Consider the following 24,093-nt stretch of genomic DNA (forward strand, 5'->3'; position numbering starts at 1 on the left):
GAAACCAGTGTTACCACAAGATGTCACTCTAAACTTTATTTAGAGAAAGGTTTTGACTAAAGTTAGGAAAATTACTTTTTTTCCAAGTATGTTTATTTCCTTCAAAATCGTATTTCCAAAACTTACAACATAAAATTAATTGCCTTTAAGGAAAAAATTACAACCTAAAAAACATGAGAAATACAGTCCATCACTCCAAAATGCATCAGCAAATCCTCTGGGAACATAGAACAAACGAGAAAAGAAACCAAGTCCGTCCAGGTTAGATTTCCATGACCCTTCCCAGAATTACATGCTTGTGAAAGGTATGAGGTGAAGATCCTATTTCCATGGCTATGGGATGTTGCTGCTCCATCTGATTTTATCACATTGCTCCACAGAATTTTAGAAGGAAAAAGTCTGAAGGTAAGTTGCCTATCAAATGACTAAGAGAATAAAAAGGAGCAGTCTTTTGCTTTTGGACAAAGGTTAAAAAAGAATGAAATTACAGTTTTATATTACACTATAACACTGGAGATTCAAACTAACTCAAGGAAAAGCAAGGCTTATGAGAAAATAACCAGGACGCAGTGCAACTCTGGGTCCATCACTCTGCCTCATTGTTTGCCAGCAGGTGGGTTTTCTCCTTCTATTTATTATCTGTTTGGAAACGTACTCCCCCAAACAGCCCTCCGGCTACCTACGTGTACCCAGGTGCTGGGAAGACAGTGGCTATGATAAACTCCCCACTAGACCTGAATTTTGCAGACTGATTTACTGAAAAAAAAAGGAAAATATTTCTACATATACATATATATATATATATATATATATATCCAGAATTCACCTACAGCTTATCCTCTAGGAGGGATAAAGCGACATGGGGACTCTCGATTCACGGTCGCTGCCTACATGCCATGGAGGCAGCGGGGCTGGCAGAGGTCAATCAGCAAAGCAGCTTCAGAGCCGGGAACCGAAAACAAGTGTGAGCCAAGCAGGCAAAGACACCCACTCTTGCACCATCTGCTTTGACACTGCTATCACCAGCTGCACATCAAAACGGATGGTGATCCTCATCCCAGCCCCTCCAAGAAATACATCTCAAATCATCACTTCTTTCGCAGAACAGTCTAATTCAAACAGTGGGAGGGCAAAAATCAGACCCACGGGAGTACCCCTGGGAGCAGCATCAGCATCTCCATTAGTGCAGGCAGCAAAGGCCTGTGCAAAGTGGCTGAGCTTGGACCTCACTTTAAAGCCATGTCAACATCATCACGTGATGCAATCAAGAGAGAGAGACTCTGTTTATTATCCTTAAAGTCTAGGATATAACCACATAAACTTAAGTTGGAAACACTGATACGGTTGTAAGGTTAATGCTCCAGAGGTAGAAAGTGTCACAATTAAAGCTGGACCCCGTTATGCATGTGCTTGCAGATGCAATTTCTTAAGTAGATGATCATGTACTGGTTTTCTCTCTTCTCTCACATTTTATCCAATATAACTGCTTCAGGGATACTGTCTGCCCAACCTTTGTGCCATTCCTCGCAGCAGCTAGAAGGCTGAGAAGGGTAAGAAGGTTTCTTCAAGGCATTTTTGCTCAAGAGCATTCAGTACCACACTGGGCAAGGGAATTCTACTCCTGACTCTTACAGAGACTCTCGGTGATGATAAGTAAGTCACGTATACTGCATTTTTTCAAACCAGTTAGGCATGTTTCAATTTTTAATATGGCCATTCTGGCTGGAATAGTGACACTCCCTGATGCAGCTGGAGCTGCAGTCAGATATGTGCTGCAAAAAGTTGCGTGTGGTGACATATCAGGTCAGAAGTGTCTCCAATCAGGCCTCTAAAATAGGTAAGATATTTTTACTTCTATTTCTCAGGGCTTCGGCATCACCTGTGTAGAATGCACCTACAAGCAGCTCATCACATGCGGTGAGAAAACAATGTTATTAAACTAAAGTTAAATATTTTCTCATGGGCACCACCTCTTTTGCATATTGAATGAAGAAAGATTTCTGAAGGAAAACAGTCTGAAGTCAAATAATTAAGATATATCGCACTAGATATACATAAGTGTATTGAGCTAAACTTGCAGAAGCTACCTTAATTATAGCACTGCCAAACTTCTGACCACAGTTTTTATTATTTTTTATATATCATCGCACACATCATTTGTATGTTTCCACACACATAACATAGATTTCCTTGCTAATTCCAATCCATTGCAATAGCAATTTTTTATTTCTAATATCTGTGATTTTACGCAGTAGTGTCTTACTCAACTACACCAGTAGAAATTCAGAACCAGACAATTTTGATGACAAAATGGAGACAGGAAAGACCAAATGAAAGACACTATTCAGACTTCTATAAAAAGATCTTCAAATCTCAGAACTGTCTCAGTGACAGGTCAGAGTGATGGAGCCCAAAAGCAGGTGCTAAAAATGGACAACTCCACGACTGAATAAACAGAAGATGGGGATGAACACCACAGGTTTCAGGATTTCTTGTCAGGACCTATTTTACTACCCAACAACTCTCCAAAGTACAGAAGCAGATGTGAGCAAACTACAGTATAAGTTTGAGATAAATACGATATCTGCAGTTACATCTTTTTTCTTTAAGATTAGCTAGTCTGCTTTTGTGCATCTTACTGTTCAGTGCCCAATCTTGACTGTACGTAAATCAGAGGGTGTTTATCACTAAGCTCTGATGCTGGAAGCACCTCATTGACTATAATTTTGAAGATAAAAAAAGAGAGTATTGCAATTCTGGAACAGCCAGAGGCTGCACCAGGCAAGAAATTTGGCTCATTTCTAACAGCATTGCATAAGCTATAACAATCTTCAAGGCTAACATATTGCTGTGATTTTTAAAATTACCAAACAGCTTCTTAAAAAGTTATATTTACTAAGCAAAAATCGCATTATAGTTTAGCCTAAAATGACTCTATAGACCAAAATATTAGAGGAGAACAGCTCTGGTATTTTAGAGACAAAAATAAACACTAGGATTACTGATGGAACAGCTTGGTCTAGAGTATTTTCTTCCATTTTATTAGTAGACATACAAACTACATTAGCAGGATATAAATCCAGTCTTTCCCTACTTAATGCAAAAATTCATCTATCTCTTAGTCCCTTTATTTTTCCTCAGCTTGAAAAAGGAGAATGCATAATTAGAAATAAAAACAGATTATCTCAATGCATCTCATAATAATTTGTCTCCAGCTCTCATCACAAACCAATAATAAAGGGCTATCTCTGGTTAATGCAAAGAGAAAGATAAGCTTCACACTGGGAGAGCAGCCATACAGCAACAGCTGCTGCAACTGCGTTTTATTAATTATAATTACACATTCAATCCATATGGCCATGACATACTTTACAAAAGAAAACACTACAGGAACAAAAACAGCCTTTATTCCTTCTTGGCTATTGAAATCTAACAAGCTCAACACTTAGCACATTGCTCATATTAAAAATTGTTCAAATGGTTTAACTCCAATGCCCAATTTTTGCGCTTAAAATGAGAAAAGTCCATAAAGCTTCTGAATCCCTTCTCTGAGAGGTAAATGTTCTCATTCATTGGTTAACAGGCAGCAAAACATCAGCAGAGGGTTGCATTAGGATTACAAGAGATTATGTATTACCTAGGTTGTAGCAGTCCTGTAATCGGTTTCTTCTTGTACACAGATAGGCTGAGAATCAAAATACAGACCTAGGCTGGGATTCAGAATTTTTCAGAGTCCATCAGCATTCACATCCAGACTTTTGGTTCAATTTGTTAAGGAAAAGGTCAACAGCAAGGATGAGATCCTAATCAAAATTCCCACAGGTTTAAGAGGCATTGGAGCTTTGCTTTTGGTTCAGGTCTTTTCTGGTAATTAACAAGCTTTTAGTATTTAAAATCTTTCAAACAAAAACTGATGTGGGATACTTACACAAGATTTGTGCATCTTTGCACGAAGGCAGAAAATATCCAAATTATTTGAACTCCTTGTGGCACTTTCTCCTGGTGCTACTCACATCTCCAGGCTGGTTAGCAAAGACACAGAGCCATGCCCTGGCTCTGTTTGCTCCTCATATATAACTGGTAAGGCGTCACTGTAACACCCAGGAAGTCCCAATAGCAAAAGCAGGACTTCTGAGAGTTTTTGGAAGTACAGAAAGATTCCTGTTCCTCCTTTACAGACACAGCTACAAAACACTGGACAATGTTTTAGACCTCAGTGAAATTATCCTCTGGGAACATCTTTAACCTGACTTTCCTATAATAATGTGAGGTCTGTCCTTTTTCTGTATGGCCACCTAATAATAATTCTGTATGGCTGGTTGTCACCTACTTTGAACCCTGTGTCCAATGTCAACGAAACTTGACGGAAGTGAAAAAGTCTCAGTTCCTGTAAATTTCATAAAATGTAATGATTAAGTAGAAGAAGGGAAAAATCCAAACTAATGCCTTCAGAGAGAGATTACCTCGTGAACAGCAGATTTCTGCTCTGTCTAGCCTGTCACTGCCTCATCAGCACATTTGTAGCTCAAAACCGTCTGCAGCACCTACCACCCCAGCTTGCACTCAGGACACACATGAAGGATCTGCAGATAATTTGGGGGAGAGATAAAGAGCCAGAGAGAACGGAAGATACTGCAAGGGAAATTTCACATCACAGTGGGAGCAAATATGGCGGTGGGATACAAATCTACAAGAAACCTGGTTGCATTAGATCTGCTATTTGTAGGACAAATTGTTCACACTGTACGTGATACCAGACTTTCACTGGAGAACTGCAAGGGTTATTTCCCTCAGCTGGCTGCGACCCAACCCACAGCTCATAAAAAAAGATTACACGACTCCAAATCATCCCAAAGATCTAGCACTGCTACCTTTAGCTCTTTTGAGAGAAAGCACAAATCTGCTTACTAAGAGAATTGGACTTCAAGAATAAAAGCAGCTGCAGCTGTCTTCAGGCAAAACAAAAGCTGCCCTTGAATTTAAATTTCAGTTCTGCTGTAATTTATGCTGCAACAAAGAAAGATGCCAGTTTGGGAAAGTAGGACTCTGTGAGGAGTAATAACAGGCTTCCCCATTGTCAGAGATGTCATTCGAGCGCTTCTCAAATGTGACAAAGCACTGAAGGGCTTTTGCACACTTCTTTGCTCCTCAACATTTGTAATAGTCAGAAATGGTTTAAATATTTTTAGATGTGTCTATAGAAAAATCTTTGTTTCTCAGTTGGGTAAAGTCTGAATATAAATTTCTGGACGACTCACTCTAATGCATGATCCAAGGCAGCCCAAGTCAATGGGAGTTTTTCTATTGACTTAGCGAACGTTGGATTCAGGCCCTCAGCAGGAGAATTGCCTAATGTTACTGGGCCAGATGCAGACTTGGCTACACTGGATTAACTCCTTTGGGATTCAGTGGAGTTATACCAGATAGAAACAGCTTGATACAGTCAGAAAGCAGCTCACTGAGATCATCTTTAGTGAACAACGACATAAGGGATCAGCAACCTCGCATCCAAGAGCAGTTGAAGTAGCTAAACCTGCCAAACCCCAAAACGGGGTAAAACACCTATTGAGAGCAAGCTTGGTGAGGGTGACTAAGTAATACCCAGTTGTTCTTTCCTGCTGAAAGGTTTCCCAGTATAGCAATTTATTTAATGTCCTTTGGGTTCTTAAAATGCGTACACAGCAATACCTGCTGAAACACAACTCTTTCAGCGGCTTGAGAGCGACTGGTACTAGCCAAGGTTACCACCACTTCACAAAGGCGATTGCCAATCACATTCTTCATTTTGAAATCCTCAGCTCTAACAATTTTATGAGCAGCCTTGTGAAACGTGGTGTCTCCTTGTTTTCTGTACTCCCGTGAAGGTATCCATGTTCATTTGAAGGAGGAAATACCTTGCTAGCTTTGGTGGCTGTGGAGAAAAGCCCGAAAATACGACTTCAGTGTTTCTTAAAGACTTGGATTGTACAAGCAACTGCTTCTACACATTATTTTGCAGATTGTTTCTGTGCTTTTTATGCAAATCTCATAGAGACTTTAACACTGGAGGCCAGCGGTACCATCTATGACTAACACTGGATTTTTCAAGGTGTTGCATTATCCTGGCTTTCCTCTGACTTCCATGCTCACTCCTCAGCGCCTGCTTTGGTGCATCCTCCTTCTCCAGCCCAGAACCGTGTTGCAGGTCTCCTGTTCTTCTCACCGTTTATCCTGCTCTTAAACACATCTAATTCCCCCATCTTGATCCATCTCTTTCCACTGGTCTCAGATTTCCTTCTGTCACAATTTAAATGATTTTCCTTAAACTTAACATGCCTAATTAAATTCCTTGTTTCTACCCTCCTCTTCTGTGGGTATGGGCAACAGCATTAATCTATTTCCCAGCATTAAATCCTACAAATGTGTGTGTATGTGTGTGTGGGGGGGGAGGTTATAATTAATTGACATACATGGTTAAGTCTATCAAAATTTTGCCCCCTTTTAATTCTTAGCATTTTCCTTTTGTCACAGGTGCATTTTTCAATATCCCAACATTATTCCTATGACAGCTTCCTCTCCACTTGCTTTAATGTCTAACTATCCTGAAGTTTATACAAAGTTTTCCCATGGAAGTTTTCTTCCTAGCTCTTCTTTCTGAAATACTTGTCCATACACCCTTACATAAGCATTACTTAAAATTTCCATAACATTTATGGAACATTTCCATAACATTTATTATAACATTTCCATAGTTCCACACACTCAAAATTCTCTTTAAGGCTTCAGGTAAAAACTTTCCCCAGGAAAAAAAAAACAAACAAGCAAAAAAAAAAAAACAAACAAAAAACCAAAGATGAACCCAATTTTGAGAGAGACATACTTTAATGGTTTCAAAATATTGTAACAATAATTAAAGCAAATGGAGCCTGCTTACGCTCTCTTAGAGTGGCGAATGGCTGTATTTTATGCCTTCCTTATTATCTCAGCTGTCTTATAGCACCTTCCAGTAAAATAGAGGGTTGCAAGATATAACTAGCTTCTTGGTCATTCAGATACCAATATAACACTGCCACTTAATTTAAAAAATATTTAATAGAAAATAATACGTGATTGCAGAATAATATGATCTCCTTCATGACTTGATTTAAAAGACATAGTGACTCTTTTAAAATGGGTTGTTACAATAGAGTTTATTTGTTGAGATGAATGAGCTGAAGAGTAAAACCAATATCACATCCTAAGTCTCTAAATATCAGCTGTGTCACAGATGACCAGTGAATTACGTAATCCTCACCACAGTGTTTACCGCAGCAACTTTTAAGACAGGCAGATTTATAATATCTACATTAGTGCGTAGATATACTCAAATACCATATGAAAAGAGATGATGATGGAGATTTTAGCTGAAAATATGCCAGTTTAAAATACAGGCAAAGTTACACAAGCATGAGAAAAAAAGATAAGACACGGTTTAAAAGACCCCAGGAAACACGTCACCCTCTAGAGACTGGGTTTATCCAAATTTTAGAAAAAGCTACAGAGATTAGATTTTACCTAATACTGCATAAGATGATTATAGCTATTTGTGGCACTTTAATTCCTGCTAGAAACAAAATTATGTTTTATAGAGATGTATCAGGAAAAAAAAAAACTCACATAAACCTCTTTCATCCATTCTCTTTCCAGAGAATGGCCTTTTAAGCTCTAAAATGATGCACTTTTCTTAATAAAATGAAGACTAGATTAATATATAGCAGAGGTTTTTACAAATCTATTGTACTAAACTGTATGTATTGCATTATAAGTCCTGATTAAGTGTCATAAAGAACAGAACTAAAAAAAAAAAAAAAATGCTTAGTAGTTTTTTACGTGTCCAGAAGACTAGGAATTTTTAGTTTCTTATTACTGTTGCTGCTGCTGTTATTACTACTCTATTTCATGGCTTTCCTCTTTTATCTCTACAATCTGCCCTGCGATGAGACAATCCAGACAAACAAGGCATTTGGATTTCAGCAGGTTTTGTTGAAGGTCAGTTTAATTCTCCCTTCCTTGTAGAGTTACTTCTAAAAATATGCACTCGTATCACACCGTGTGCTACGATTTGCGAGGACCCAGTTGTTTTCATGCCGTCTAGCTATGGATGCCCCTGTCAAAAGCAAAAAATCTTTGTGTGTTCATCATAACGGCAGCGCGAGAACTTACAGTCTCTCCGTGCCATCAGCTAATGGTGCCACCCTTTTTGCGAAAATAATTCGGAATTGATTTAGAGAAACGTTGACATCTAGGTAGGACTTCTTCCCCTTTCACTCCATTTCCACCCACTTCATCACTAACAGATTTTTTTTTTCCTTTTTCTCCTCCATCCTCCTTTTAGAAAAATAGGGCTAGATTTTCAAAGCGTTGTGTTTGAGCCATCCGAGTCTTACGGGACTCCAGAGGCTGCAGTTCCACAGGTCACTTTGAAAAGGAGCCTCTTAGCAACCCCCTCAGCATTAACTATACACAGCAGCCCTAATAAGAAGTCTAGCAACAAGAACAGCCTGAAGGGAGAAGGAGATGCTTTTGATCCAGAATTAAAATCTAAAAGGCCAATGCATCAATAAACCTTCAGCAAATCACTTAGTAAATCACATTACTTCAATATTTGCAGTCACCTTTAGCATGCGTAGAATATATTCATGAAAAATACTGAATCTCTAGAAAATTTTCCAGTATCACATCTTGTGTGTTAATCCCAACATTTAATATTTATGAAACAAATTGAGGATTAGAAAAGGTCATGTGACTACTGAGAGACTATGCTCAAACGTGGTTGCATGAATCAAATCACACAAGCATAAATTTGAGAGCAAAAGGAGCTAGGTAATACTCCAGCTTAGATGCTCAGATTTGAAGCGTTTTTCTAACTGCGTTTATTCTTCTTTACCAGTTCTTGTTACACTAAATTTAAAGATAACCTATGGATTTTTAAACAAATTTGGAAGTTAACTAGAACTGAACACAATACAGTCACTTAAAGGACAGGAATGATTACAACAGCTGAATTTGGTCCTAGAGAAATGCAATTCCACCCAAGCAGTAGGACCAAAAAAACCTGAATTTTGCACATAAAATAATGTTAATTTTATGCCTGGTAGGAACATGCACATCTGCATCCAAACTAATGCTTCTGTACAAAAATCAGATTTTTCATTCACTGTTACAGTCTAAATAACCAAAAGGTCAATCAGTCATGGATAAAAACAGGTGCTGGGAAAGTGTTGAACATTCAGTCTCTGAGTATTACCCAAAATTGCACACCTGCAAGATCAGCAGACATTTTGTAAATATGAAAGACAAAGGAAGATGAGCAGTACAGAACTTTGACGGTGAGTGGAAGAAAATATGACACGAAGCTAAAATAGATGTCACAGAAGTGGGTTTTTCTAAAACAGTGTTTATACAAGAACCTCGCTGATTGTGTAACAACAGCATATTCCACACTTAAAATACTGATGAGAGGTCATGTTTCTGTACTACTGCAGAATCTAGACGAACCAGAGAGCGAATCATCTGTACTAATGACAGACTTTGAACATCTTGCAATTCCCAGATCTCTTTAATAAAAAGAATTGCTGAAGGACAAGGAAAAGATATCCAAAGGCCTACAAATTAAAATTCTTTGGATTCAACCTAAATGTAGCTATAATTACTTGTTCATTTCTCAAATATGTAATGCATCAAAAAATATTACAGTGTAGCCACATACGAAGAACACACATTGATAGACTACTTTGAAGGATTATTTCAAAGTACTACAAAAGTAAATGAACAACTAACACTGTTTCGGAGATTTGCATGTTTCTTCAATACATACTTCAATATTCATGGTTATCTGCATAAAAATAATATAGGAAACTTCCCTTTTTTTTTTTTTAAGTTTAAATCTTCTTGTAAGTATTTGGTAAAACTGCTATGAATTTATGTGCTTTTTTTTATAATACGTAGCCTTTAAAAATTATCTAGGATTTATAAAATAAAGCTTACCACTGAAGAAGCTGAGCAAAATTACAAGTAAAATAGCACGGACATTAATTACTTCCATTTGCAGGAAATGGAGACTGGTAACATACATTTTTCATAAATGCTACAGAAATTACTGAAACTATTCCCAGACCTCCTTCCTCTTCATAGTAATACTGCAATATTGATGTGCTTCTACTTTTATGATGTATAATCAATTTTTTTTCTCTAACAGCTACAGAATGTAGCTCTGCAATGAGCAAAACTAATTCCGGCTTCAAACCACCACAATTTTAAGGTATATTTGTTTCTTAGTGCAAATGGCTGTAGAAATGCTCTCTTCTGTAGCAGAGTAGTCCTGGACCGAATTTACAGATGGTTGTGAAGGAATAAAATTTAGGGGCCAATGCAACGTGAGCGAGGTGGCAGAGTGAGGTGGAGCAGGAATGACACATGGTCAGTACTGCCACCTCCACTGCCTGGCAGCACATGGACTGCACTGGGTAAGGCACAAAAGGGAAGCAACAGCACACATCGTAAACATCTTATGGTATAGTTCAATATGAGTTCAAGATTGTGAAAGCATTATTTTATATACAATATTCTCTGCAACATCAGATGCACTGGGAACATTCTTCAGAAGTTCCACTGTGTCCTTGAGCATTTTCCGTGACTAATTTCTGAGTTCCCTTGACTGACACTTCTCATAAAAACAATGCAAAAGCCACATAGAGACTTTACATATTTTGTCCCAGCAAAGTCAATGAAACTTTGGCTGTTTACTAATGTGGAGGTGGGGTTTCACGTTCAACTTCGCATGAACAATAATATCAGTAATTTTCACAAAACAAAGGAAAGCAGCAAGGTTTAGGAGTAACCAATCAATGTCCTACTTTGCATGACTTTTTGTTACTCTTTCTCCACTATAAATAAGGAAATGCCATTGAAATACCTGGACAACAAGTTCACCCATAAAGAACCTGGAAGGATCTCCTCAATGTGCTCTTGCATTGTCAACACAAGTTAGATAGAGACCAATAAGAAGAAAGTTACTGGGTCTGGCCTTCAAAAGCATGCATCCAGCTTTAAACATTAGTACCTACCTAGAAGTGCTTGAAATAAGCTGCTCTTAAAGATGCCCATCACCTTTCTGATGGCTTTTTTCAGTTGTTGTTCTTCTGGCTTCCTTAGTTTTTTACAATATTCTTCCAGCAGCGCTAAAGCTCGGTCAGTATCTAAACAAGGAACAAAAACAGTCTTTTATTGACTCAGGAAAGCATTCAAATGCTAAGCCCACATGTCTAAAGGCCTCGTTCATGTGTAGCAAACGCTTACACCAAGTGGTGTTGCATTCTGTCGCTGACTGTACACCATGAACAGCATTACAATACAGGCAAAATGGAAAGATTAACTGAACACCAAAATAGGAAGACTATTGCATATCTGAGATATCTCTGCAAAGGGAAAATAATCTTTCAAGTGACATGTACAACAAGTGTTAACTTTTATTTAGCTAAAACTAGCTGGAAGCTGTGTGTTTTTAACCAAATTACAACTTGCAGAAGCCACAAAATTATAGACAGTAATCATTATGGATATCCAGGCAGGAAAATTGGCCTTAAAACATATTTGGAGAAGACCTCTGAATCATGGTTAGAACACAAGGCTTATTTTCCTCTTCTCTGAATAGCAAATGTTTATCTGAAAGGCAGGTCTCCAAGAGGGATCGTACAAAACCAAATATCATCTTTTTATATATAAGAAGGTGCAGGAAGATGGAGAGTCAAACCTCCCCTTTCCTTCTCCCTAGCCTAGCTAACTTCCAGAGATGTCCACATACATATATACGTATGACACGGAATGTCTGCATACACTTTTGTAATCACACTGTCCCCTAGATTTGCAATAAAACTCCCAAATGGTAAAAAAAAAAAAAAAAGGACACATTAACAACTACAATGAAACAAGTGCCTCAGTCTAAATATCTTACAGTAGAGTTCAATAAAAGTGTCATTATATCGGCATTAGTAAGACTCGTTAACTAGATTAAACTCAATGAAGTATTGTCAAAATGCTTGCACAGGCAGAACAGACTGCTTTTATCTTTCTTTTTCTCTCAATCTTTCGGAGGAAGCTTCTTTTTCACTACATGGAAATTGATCCTCTTTGTTCATCCAATGATCTTGAACAAGGTTCAGCACTTGATGGGCCTTGTGTTGTGACAATTAAAGGAGTTCACAGCATGTGAAGAGACAAGCTGTGTATTCCGTATATTGACAATATTCTCAAATTATTAAAAAGAGAGATGCTTAATAATTAATGTTTAAGATGTGATTTCTCCTCTCTGTCCTCTCAGAAATGTTAGCTGATCACATGCATTTTATCAGAGAAACAAAAAAAAAAACATATAACGAATAAAAAAGGAATGAGAACTAAATATATATTTTTTCTTGTATGTATGTTCAGCAGTGAGGAAGATTTTGGAGCAGTGAAGACAACGTTTTACTGAAAGAGCTCGCAGATCTCTGCTGCAGTCCCACCTTGAGGGATTCTAGAGCGGGAAGCCCACTGCTCTACAAAAGCTGCCACTGTGGGAGAAAGGTTTTAGGCAATTGCCTTGCCTCTTTGGTTAAAGTTGGTAGTGCAGTTAAGACCCACTTGTAATCTAGAGGGAGAGATCAGCTCTTTCAAAGGCTTGTTTGGAGCACCTGGACACCTGAGCAGCTCCAAGAGGGAGAAAGCAAAGTGCTTTTAACAGTTTGTTCTGCCAAACCAGACCAATCCACTGTTTTGTTGCTACCAAAATCAAAAACACAGCCTCAAAACAAGGTTCTGGGTCCAAGTATGGTACTTCTGACATGAAATTGTTGGGAATACAGAAAAAATTCTATGCACAAGCTTGGTCTCACCTCTCTTGAAAACCCCAGCCATGCCAGACCTTTTACAGAGCCTGTCCAGCCTGCCTATGTGCCTGTGCTTTTGACTATATACTCAAGAGTTCTGCCTCCCTTTTACAAAAGAATCAGTTAATAGTTAATTGATTGATTGGAATCGGGCATCCACCTTCACCACCAATGCAGACAGTCATTCTTACGTTAGCTCTCTGATGCAACATATGCATGATTATTTATACTAAAGTGAAATAGCAGAGAGTGGAAGAAAACTACTGCAAAGTACCTAGTCCTGGGGCTACTTTTCAGAATCACTTATTCCATCCTAGAAGTGTATGGTTCTTTTTTAAAAGACAGTTACAAACACTTAGAATTAGCATCCTTTTATTTTTATAATGAGTAGTTTTTATTTTAATTCAAATTATTGTTTTTTAATTCAGCACAATGAAAAAAAGCCTACTCTGGGTTGACCCCAGAGCAGTCCGAAACCCTAAAACTGCACTGAACTGAACAGTTACAGAGCACAGCTCTAGTGTTAACTCTAAATCCTGGCTAAATCCCGGATCAAGTAATTATCTGTCTGCCTGATTTTCTTCTCCAGCTTTAATAGGATTCATTATTTTTCACTTCATATCCTTACATAGAGTTGCAGTTTTTCCCCCTGCAACTGCACTCGGTAATAGATTGAGTTTTCCAAATAGTCTGTGAGGTGTTGCACATGCCGGCATAAAGATCACACATGGAGGGAGCAGGAGGCAGATGTCAGCAGTACCACTAAATACAATTACACCGGGCCTCCGAGGGGCTCTGCAGGTTCATGAAGCTGACAGGAAATTCCCTGGCCACCTCCAGCCAGCTCTGCTTTTGCTGAAAGCTACCACTGGTGTTAGGCTATCAAGTGGAAATGTATCTTGGCCAAGAATATTGCAGTGTGTCAGGGCAGCTGTGCAACCACTGTTCCTGGAGCACTCCTGAAAAGCCAAGATGCTTACGGAGACTATTAGACTGTCTAGTCATTTGGCAGTAGAATAGGCATTCAAAAAGCAATTTTCAGCCTTTTGGTCAAACCGTCTTGATTATAAACTACTTGAGACTGGATCTTCACATGAATTTGCACTGTACTTAGCACAACGGGGCTTAGTCCTGTTCTGCACCTCTGCATGGCAAAGCTCAGTGCTTCTGCACGGCAATCACAAAGAAATATGAAAGAATGCAATAATACGGCTATGTTTGAGGAATATTAAGTACTTCCTCCAAGATGATAGCTGTCTTCAACTCTCAGTTACGCCCACAACAGATGAGGACATCCAGTACATTGTCGTTTAGGCTATCTGAAAGCTATGAAGTTTAAGTAGCACCAGGCTGGAAGAACAAACTGCCTGGACTGCAGTGCTATACTTAAATTTAAGTACATTCCCAGCCACACAAATCAAACACAAGTTTCTGACACTGAATCCCAACAGATTCCTCTCACCAAGGGCAATGGCAGACTAGTGGTTTTCAAGAAAGACTGGACCACCGTATATGTGGGATAACAATAGTCACCGGACTACAGTTAATTTTTGGCAGTCAAAATACATCCTGTACCTTACAGTCAGACCATGTCAAGAAACGCAACCAAGAAATCTTCATTCCATTGTTCCAGTACTCTTCAGTGCTTATGCCAAAACGTAATTCAAGCAAGATCAAAAATCTACTAAACAAACAATCTAATATTTGAAGTTTGGAACCTCAGTGTCTTAAGTAGGTCCGCTGTCTACTAACGAAAGACCACTGAAAAATAAATACCAGCTATACTCCATGGCGTCTGCTGGACACAGTTCTAACTTTTCTTACTGCTGCTTTGGATACCATGACACCACTGTTAAATTAATACACTAATCCAAAATGTTAAATAAAACCAAGCATAATATTGATTGGCGTCTACCTGTACAAAGACTCCAATGACTGATCCTATTGGCTTTGAAAGATCACTTTGGTGGGAACCACTCAGATATATAGAGTCCTACAGAAACTCACATATATTCTAGACAGTATCTGCATTACTATTTTCTTTAGATAAGAAACAAACTCATCACATCTTAATACCATAGGAAGAAAAATTTCTTTCAGGATAAAATAGACTTCATCGTCCTACAGTATATTGTCCAAGAGATTACCAGTTAAGCCAAGCTAGCTATCAATTCTGTAAATTTTATCACTTTTTCGTTACATAAATGTTTTATCGGGTTCATAAATGTTCATGATTTATGTTACTGATCAGAGAATGAAAAATTTCTACAATATAGCAAATCAGAGATATATGTGATATTGACAGAAAACTGCAAATGAGTAACTTTGATTATTAGATTTCTTTGGGAATCCACTTCCTCCCTCAAACAATCTAAAATTTTATCTTACAAAAAATGATTTAATTCTTTTTCTTACAGAATGAGCTTTGCTTAATATAATGCATTAATTTCTGATAGATTCAAAAAGACCCTTTCCTTGGAGTTATTATTCTAGATGTGATCATTAGAGAATAATCTACACTTTAAAGTCCCCAGACAGATTTTTATGCAATGTAGATGTATTTTACATTTACACAAAATTACACTAAAATGTAATTTTAAAGCTGCCTAAGTAGACAGCTTCATCACAAACCAAAACATTTGTTGTATCAGTGCTCATACAACTGAGGAAATAAAAAATAAAATGATTTTTGCACAGATAGATAATTATGAACGGGAAACAACAAACTGGAAATCCTAATGGATTTATGTACGCAAAAACTGAATTACAAGCCTATATGGAGCACACACACTACACTGGCATTCTTGTGACATCTCCTCAACTGCTGAGTGAGTACAGAAATGTGTGTAAGTACTATGAAATAAGAATGTCATTATTTTAAATTCATTTTACACCAGTATAAGCAATGACACAGCTACAGCACAAGACAGGAATAAACTCCATAGTATCCTTTGAAATATCTGTACATTAGTTTGACCCTTTACACCTAATGCTCAAATACGCTTAAGCAAAACGGAAACATCCCTGGGAATTTTGCTTGCCTGAAGGCAGCAAGGTTGGAATTCTCTTGCAAGCCATCTGGGCTCATCTAAATACACTTGTTTCAGCACATGAAGTATAGTACCAATATACCAATTCAAACAACACAACTCTGTTGGTGTAGGGGCAGTTATATTGACTAAAAGGTTTCTGATACATGCTGTGTCCTCATACCGGACAGAGATTTTCTAAGTGTGACCTTCTACATTGATAGACCTTCTATACTGATAGAGTACAGAAGACTTCAGTCCTAAAGCTTTTCCCAGCAAAAGCTTTCTGTACCTAACAGTTTCCCCAGTAAAGCATTTCAATCAGGTCCAAGAAAACTTCCACCGCAAATCCTTTAGGACCTACTAAAGGAAAACATAAAGAACGTGCTCCTTGCACTTCTCCACCAGCCAACCAACAGTCATCTACTGGCATATTAGCGCAAGGCTGGGATACTGGTCAGGAAAATAGTACAGATCCTAATGCTGTGCCGAGAAAAGGAAGTGGGGAGGCTGAAGATACGTATCTCTAGAAATGTTGTTGATCAACATAAATAACGGGGGCTTTTTTCATGTCAGATTATTTTAAACCACTCCTGCATTGCCACTAACGCAGCAGTGCCAGCCTTTGGCACATCACGCAGTGTGCTATCTGTGGGAAGCTATAGCATGCAGGGAACTCTTTTACTGAGTATTTCCCAGATGTTACCAACCCATTTAGCCTTTAGATCAACTAAATATAGTGGGTCTGAAGATAATTTCTGGATACCTATGAATTCCAATAATTAAACTGAATAAGATTTGTCTAATAAGACTAATTCAAGCTACACAAGAAAACTCATTCAAAAACCAGTCTCTGAAAAACTCCATTTTCAAAACTCTTCAAACTAGGGTATCTTGAACAATGATGAACCAAAGCAAAGAAGCAGATGAGGGAAGAGGTATATAATTCTGGCAGAGCTGCTGCGGTCCTCCATGGAGGTATGATACTGTCATCCAACCCCTGCTGTGAATCAGGGTAGCTCAGAAGATGGAGAGAAACTCAGCTGGTACTGGAAATTACTGCCTTGCACGTGCAAGAAATCGCAGTGAACTGATCAGCCTGCACCACCACAAGGTAGTATTAGGGTAGCTACTGCCTCTCAGGAAACATCAGATTTGCTCAGAGGCCTCAAATAGCTTATTGATAAATTTAGGGTCGTATTTGCATTTCTTTTCTCCTATCGGCATCAGAGTTGCTGAACTAAAAGACTGGGGTGCAACAGTGTTGTGAAATATTGGCTTAAAATAAATGACAAATATTACTGTTTCATCAGTGAGAAGTGTTTAATGTTAGGTAACCTAATGGGCTTAATAAGATGAAGGTTTTACTTCAATTTGTTGGGTTTTTATAATTATGTCTGCTCCTTCTCCTAAAAAGGATTTTGACCATTTTCTGACTAGTGAAGCCTTTGGCATAGGTGACTTTTTAAAAAGAATGCCAATACATTTCAAGAGAGTCTTTTTTCCAGCTTTTGGAGAACCAGAATTGGGAGAATGTAGGGCACTAAAGCTGGAAAAGTCATGAAGAATGGGGGAGGAAAAAAGCAGCAGCCAAAATAGAAGTGAGAAATGCAAGCAGAACACCAGGAAGGAGAGCAAAGAAGTTTCCTCAGTGAACTTTGATATCTGTAAAAGAATCTCAAACACTACTTTTACTCTTGGTCTTAAAATATTAATTTAGATGACTGGCGATAAACAAAAAAAAGCTAGAGATCTGAGCAAGCACTGTTTCCTGCCTCAACTATTTTAAGATCTCTTCATTTGATCCTCAGCTCTGGAAAGATAAAAAATTTGAATTGTTACAGACCACAGGGAGGGGATCCACTATTTTCTAAGAAATTTTGAAGGAACTTGCATGGGGCCTGATCCAAGCCTAAGCCATCAGTAAGTCATTTACCATCCCTTGTCTTCACAAATAACAGCAAATACAGAGATAACTCCTATTAGCCCACAGTGCCTTTTTTGTAGACCTGGTCTTTACAACTCCTACGTGAGATTGTATTTTAAAATCTGAATTTCTCATTTATAAACAGAAGCCAATTAAATTTTAGAAAGAAACACAGTGTACCGAGATGGCTGAGAAAAAAACAAGTTACAGGCTACAGTGCTTTAAAGGGCTTGAGGACTATGGGAAGACAACAATGATCATAAAAATCTATATTTACAGATAAGTATGAGATGCAAAAAAATCTAGTAGATCGCACAGAAGGACATCAGATAAGGAATATTTGGCCTTACGCAAACCAGAAACCTCTCGGCATCACTAGCCCTTCATACCCGCAACAGGACATTAATGAACTACCTAGCAAAGGCAGCATATGGGTTATGTAACCTTTAAGAAACATAAGGCATGACGTATGTGACAACTACTATCACCGCGTGTGAAGAATATTCACATCAAACAAGCAAAAAGACTGCAAATAGCAGTTCCTGAGAACCCGTGTGGCAAGCACACTGATCTTCTGTCCTGCTAAGGAGACCAAGTGGATAGAAAAGGGGGGGTTAACCGTTTAGTTTTAAGTGATTATCAAGTAGGCCTCTTTCTGTGGTTTTAGTCTTTAAGGAATCGGATCAGCAGACACGGAGAGTGTCACAAAGCTCAGGTTAGCACGCGAAGGTTAATCTTTAGTCAGCAGGCAGAGTTCTTCAGGAAATTATATTTAAAGTTAGGGTTACACTCTCAATTGCTCTGCAGAGAAACAACACACTGTTAACAGTAAGAAGCATAACCTCCCCAAAATAACCTTAACCTATGCTAATTGTCTTCACAGACCGCCTACCTGTAAAACACAAATTTAGGAAAAGTTTAGTTGTGAAGTCATTCTAGACCTTGATGTTGTTAGCAGCCAAGACATGTGCCAGATACTCTGTTTGTAACCGTCATCCATGCATAATAGCAAATTTTACAGAGCAAGGCAGCATTCTGTGCTCAGGTATATTAAGGGAAAACCAGGAATCCAAATAGCAAGCAAAGCTAGAGTAAGAAGGACAAGCAACTGCCTGTTAAACTATGGTAACATGCAACTGTGTTGCTGCAGATCTCTGCACTTCAAATAGTCACTGCAAAAGAGGGCAGTCAAACTGCTGAAGTTGTACAACAGTGTCTTTTCACAGAACATTAGTGGAAACGATGCAACGAACAGGGCTAAGGCTGTGCAAGTAGCAATCCTTAGCAGAGCATTAGCTATGCTATGATCTGCCAACAGTCTTCTGAGCCACTGAAACTACAAAAAAAAAAAAAAATAAAAAAAAAAAAAGAAAAACAAAAAACCCTGAAGGGACTTTTCCAGAGTTTTCTGGTTTACCTCCCTGCTGTGCAGAAGGATCTGGACTTATTTATCATCCCATAAATGTTTGTCTGACCTCTCTGGCAACCTCTTACAACCAGCCCACAAACTCCCTCACTACCTAATTTCAGTGCTTTAAGTTCTAATATTTTTCTTCTAATAGATAATTTCTATCTTTTCTGTTGTAAATGAGGACAATTATTTCTTGTTTTCCAGGTGTGGATGTATTAAGGCATTTGCCATCAAGGGACCACCATTCCCTTTAAAACCTCTTCTGTATCAGGCAATAGCTGTGTTGCCTCTCTCTGCTCAGGCTCTTCTTCATCAAGCTACTAGTGTCAGCCCCTGCAACTCTTGTACATGGTTTACATTTCTGAAACTACTTCTTCTCTTCTGAAGTTCTGAAGAAAGCAATTTATCCTAAAGCACAGTCTCTAAATTCCAGCTGAAGACCCAGGAATGCCACAGAGTGTAGACTGGTAGATGAAGCTGAATAGAAAGAACTGTGAGCTCTAAGAAATATGAATGACACACACAAATAATCAGGGAATAAATGGAAAAAGAGCGCTTAGGTTGTTTTTCATTTGTTTGTTAAAAATCAGTCTGAGTATGGAAAACTAGATCTTTATGAAAATTTTAAAGATCAATGATGAATAACTATGCAAGCTTATTATTTGCATATTTTTGCACTTGATTTTACAACATGAAACTATATATTTACACTGCGGCATTTAAATTCTTTCTAAACATATTTGTCTAAACTCAACTAAATTTACTTACCAAAGTAATATGATACCTACATAAATATCACTTGGTGACTCGATCAGCATAAAATCACAAGAACCTTTTCTTCAACATTTCTGCTTACTCTGAAAGCAAAGCTGCAATCGTACTTTACTGCTTCTAGATCCACCTGAGCAGATGGGAATATCTGACCCTGCAGTTCCAATAGTTACCCCTCCTCTATTCTCTCCTTCCTGTAAGGTACAATTAACCCTTGAAAAAAAAACTTGAATATTTAGTATGTAATCTGTTTGTCTTACGTGTTACCCTTGGCTATCACACAGTAAAAAGTCCACTTATTCCTGCACTATCAGTGGCTCATTTTGGGACCCGTGGCCCCTGGGTTCTTCATACAGAATCTCTTCTTCTTTCCAGGAACCACAGAAGGGCTTTGGCAACTGCTCTGGTTAGCTGCTAATCCCACCTGGGCCGTTCTTTTTTCAACAGAGCTTTTTTTTTCCAGCCATGTTGAAGGTAATACAGGGCCTGCTTATTATTGATCCTTTCTCAGATTTCTTGTCCTGGCTGCACGGATTGTATCTCAGATACTACAGCAAGCAGATGGACTTGAAAGCCCTTTTGTCTGCAGCTTCTGAAATAAGAGAAACCCTATAAATACAATTATCTTCACTTGAGCTTCTTGTTCATGCCACTTGAGCCTGTTCATGCCTGAATGATAAATTTTAGGTGTGAAATGCTAATATTACATCAACAATGCAAACATGAAAACAGAATGAAAAACGGAGCCACAACCCCCCAAAACAGTAGAGGACCAAATTAAAGCTTCTTATTTAGGCAGGAGAATAAACATATGTTAACAATCCCATAAAAATTAGAGTCCTGCTTTGAAGAGCATACAATCTAATTGTGTATAATATACAACACTAGTGGAACTTGAAGTAAAACTAGGAGTTATACACTCATTACAGCTGTAGTGTATTTTTTTCTATAAGAGAACAGTAATATATTAAAATTAACATAGAAGTAAAGATTGGAATGAGGCAGAAAATTAACCAAAAAAGGTCTGTTCTGGAATAAATAATTTCCAAACTCATACAAATATGAATGTACAAATATATTTGTACAAATAAACGTATTTATTTCCAAAATATGCAATATGACTTACATTTTCCCAGATTCGTTCTGGAATTTTTCCTTTAAGTACCTTTGTATCATACCACAGTCTCTGAGTTGATAAACAAAACGCATTCGTCCAGACAACAACAGAAAAGGAATTTTACGTTTCAGCCATCAAACAGTTGAATTTATGCAAAGTTTGCTTGGGGGGTTGTTTGGATTTTTTGTTAAAGCACGGATCAGCAAGCACCTGCAAGACAGGGTTATAGGAGTGCACAACACCTGGGCCTAAAGTTGAAGGTCTCTTCAACTATTCCACTTTTGCAATAATGCAATGCACACCGTACAGAAAAGCACTGTCAAATGTAAAATGCTGGTTTCTACTTGTCATAAAATCGTTTTCCAGGAAAGTCTACCTGATTTCCATTCTCTGATAAATATGTTTTGAAGGGAAGAATACTTCTTCATCCCTAAAGTGAAGACAGATTAAGGGCATTTACACTAATGTATCTTTGCGAAGAGAATTTATTGCCACAGAAAGATCCTCTGAACAACAAACGTTAAAAAGAAAAGTTTCTTCAGCTGTTTTGTCTGTTGCCTGCTACTGTCATACCCAAACAGGTCAAGGTAGCTTGGCTGGCTATTTCTGAAATGAATATTGTATTAAAAATGCAATCTTTATAATGATGCTTGGGACTGTTTTAAACTACAGTAAATACAACAAGATGCCATCATAAAAAGGAGCTTAAATACTTGTGAGAATCAAGCCCTGTCCAAAATAAGAAAATCTGAGTAAGGCAGTAATTCTCATTCTGCTGAAACAGGAACTATAAAATCACCTTTTATCACATTTGGCCACCAGTTACAAATTCAGCTTTTTTGCTATGGTCACCCTCTGACATCAAACTTTGCCATCTGGCCCAGATTCAGAAGGACAGATGGGAGGGCCAGAGGAAAAACATGCTTATAAAGCAAGATACCATTGCTTCTGCTGAGTGCAGTATGCATTTAAAAGGAATGGGGGAGTGGATGCACAGCTGCCTCTTGTCTCCGTTTCAACATTATGGGTGCATCCAGTTCTACACACTAACAGTAAAAATATTTACAAGGCCTCTTCCCCACAAGAAATTAATAGGTAGTTTTAATTTACAGAACTCACTCTCATAAAGATCTCAGGTAAGAAGGTGCCAGTTTCTCACTAAAACTTGCATGAAAAACAGACTTATACGGTCTGAAGAAGGTGAGTTAGGAATGCAGCTACACTATGTTCACTGCACAGTCTAAGGGGAGAGATAACAGGAAGATAGAAGAAGATAGTTCAGATCTTAGGTGGGTTAAAATGCACCTGAAGCTGAATCTCTCTTCTGGCAAAAGCAGCCCCCCAGGATGACAAGATGGGCTCCCTACTTAGGTGAGGCAATTAAAATGGGATGAATCTGTACTAGAGATCTGACAAATACCAGAACAACAGTTGAACGGGGGGGGGGCTGGAATAAATTTCTCTATTTGTAGTGCAGATTCCTTTTATCTTTGCAGCCTGCATTAATATAACAAAGACTTGCTGTGTATTATGTCTGCTTCTACAGTCCATTTTGCGTGCAAAATATCCCACCGTTTCAGTAAGTTTCTCATAGAGAAACTGTATGATTGGAAAAGATTACTGCAATGAAAGCAGGTACACCTTTAAATCAAAAGTTTAAGGCAAAAGTTGGGAAAGTTTAGAGAATTTCTTCCACACATTTGTTTAACTCCCAGACTATAATTGTTCTTTTCACAGTCAGTCTATGAACATAACCATCAGCTCAGCTTTGCACTGCTCCTAGTCAGTTCACTGTAAAAACTGACAGCGAGCGTAACAGAACTTACAGTGAAAAATGAGGCTTTTAGCCATGTATTTATTTGGCAATATCTATACAGCAAAACCTGTAATAGCGATGATTTATTAGAAGGAAAAGGAAAATAAAAATCTCTTACTTTAACAGGTACTGCATTTCCTACTTAATAGGGTATAAGGAACACATACATAACTAGATTCACTACCATTTTTGAACCAAGTATCAAAAGTTACAGGCCTAAATCTGAATTTTGTTATTTAAAACGAAGTTACTAGATTAATAGATAATCTCTATTCAGGGCACAAAAAACTCCAATGCATTAACAGGAACTAGCTTTGTCTGGTCCTTTATGAACTTTGCTTTAAAAATTCTTATAGTCATTTTTAGACCTTTTCCTTTCAACAGATCAGCCACCTAAAATTAGCATTGTCATTACAAAATCTAGCACTTCATGAAACATATCTAACAGAAGATTTTTATAGATGGCATAGGAGTAGTCCACATTGGATCACATTGAGACTTTTTAATTTTTGGTGTTGATTAATAAAACATGTCCTTGAAAGCATTTTTTAATCTAAGACATAAGAGGAAAAAAATGGTAGTCAAATAAAAACAGAATCACTGTCTTTATAAACTAACTCTAAGATAGAGTGGGTCAAGACAATATTAATGGCGGCCCACAGGTTGCATCTGGCTCAAGAGACAGTTGCAGAGAGGGAAAATAGGATGAAGGCAGTGCATAAAATCCAGTATTCAAGGATCTCCTACTGCCTAGGCATAAAATGATGGTGAAGTTAAGGGTGACAAGAGGGTTACACTAGAAGCTCATGGGTAGCCAGGCATTTAGATGTTAGGATTCCTGCTATGCCCATGTGAATCACAAGCAGGGATCCAAAACTGGAATCTGTTCATCCACCACAGTATGGATTTAATTAGCTCTTTCCGTCACTCTGATGTCACTGTGAAATACATGAATGAATAGTAATAATATTTTGGGCTCTTCGGTATTTTGTAAATGAATACAAAATACACACAATTGCAAATTTAAATACAGTCCCTTACAGTTAACAGAAAACAACTCGGTAAGTAATTCAGGGAAGGAGGGAGAATAAATCTAAAAACATACAGAAAGCTGACTTTACTTATTAAGATTCTTCTG

General features: G+C 38.0%; 1 protein-coding gene across 1 annotated transcript in view; it reads right to left on the reverse strand.

The window, feature by feature from the left end:
• The window catches only part of LOC134145727 (disks large 1 tumor suppressor protein-like), a 148,791-nt gene that overhangs the window by 119,640 nt on the left and 5,058 nt on the right, over positions 1-24,093 (reverse strand). Inside the window, exon 3 of the mRNA XM_062585597.1 lies at positions 11,085-11,216. Coding sequence (XP_062441581.1) covers positions 11,085-11,216 — 132 coding nt within the window. The remainder of the gene's footprint in view (positions 1-11,084; positions 11,217-24,093) is intronic.

The sequence above is a fragment of the Rhea pennata genome, chromosome 1, assembly GCF_028389875.1.
Source record: "Rhea pennata isolate bPtePen1 chromosome 1, bPtePen1.pri, whole genome shotgun sequence".
In the NCBI taxonomy this organism is placed as follows: domain Eukaryota; kingdom Metazoa; phylum Chordata; class Aves; order Rheiformes; family Rheidae; genus Rhea; species Rhea pennata.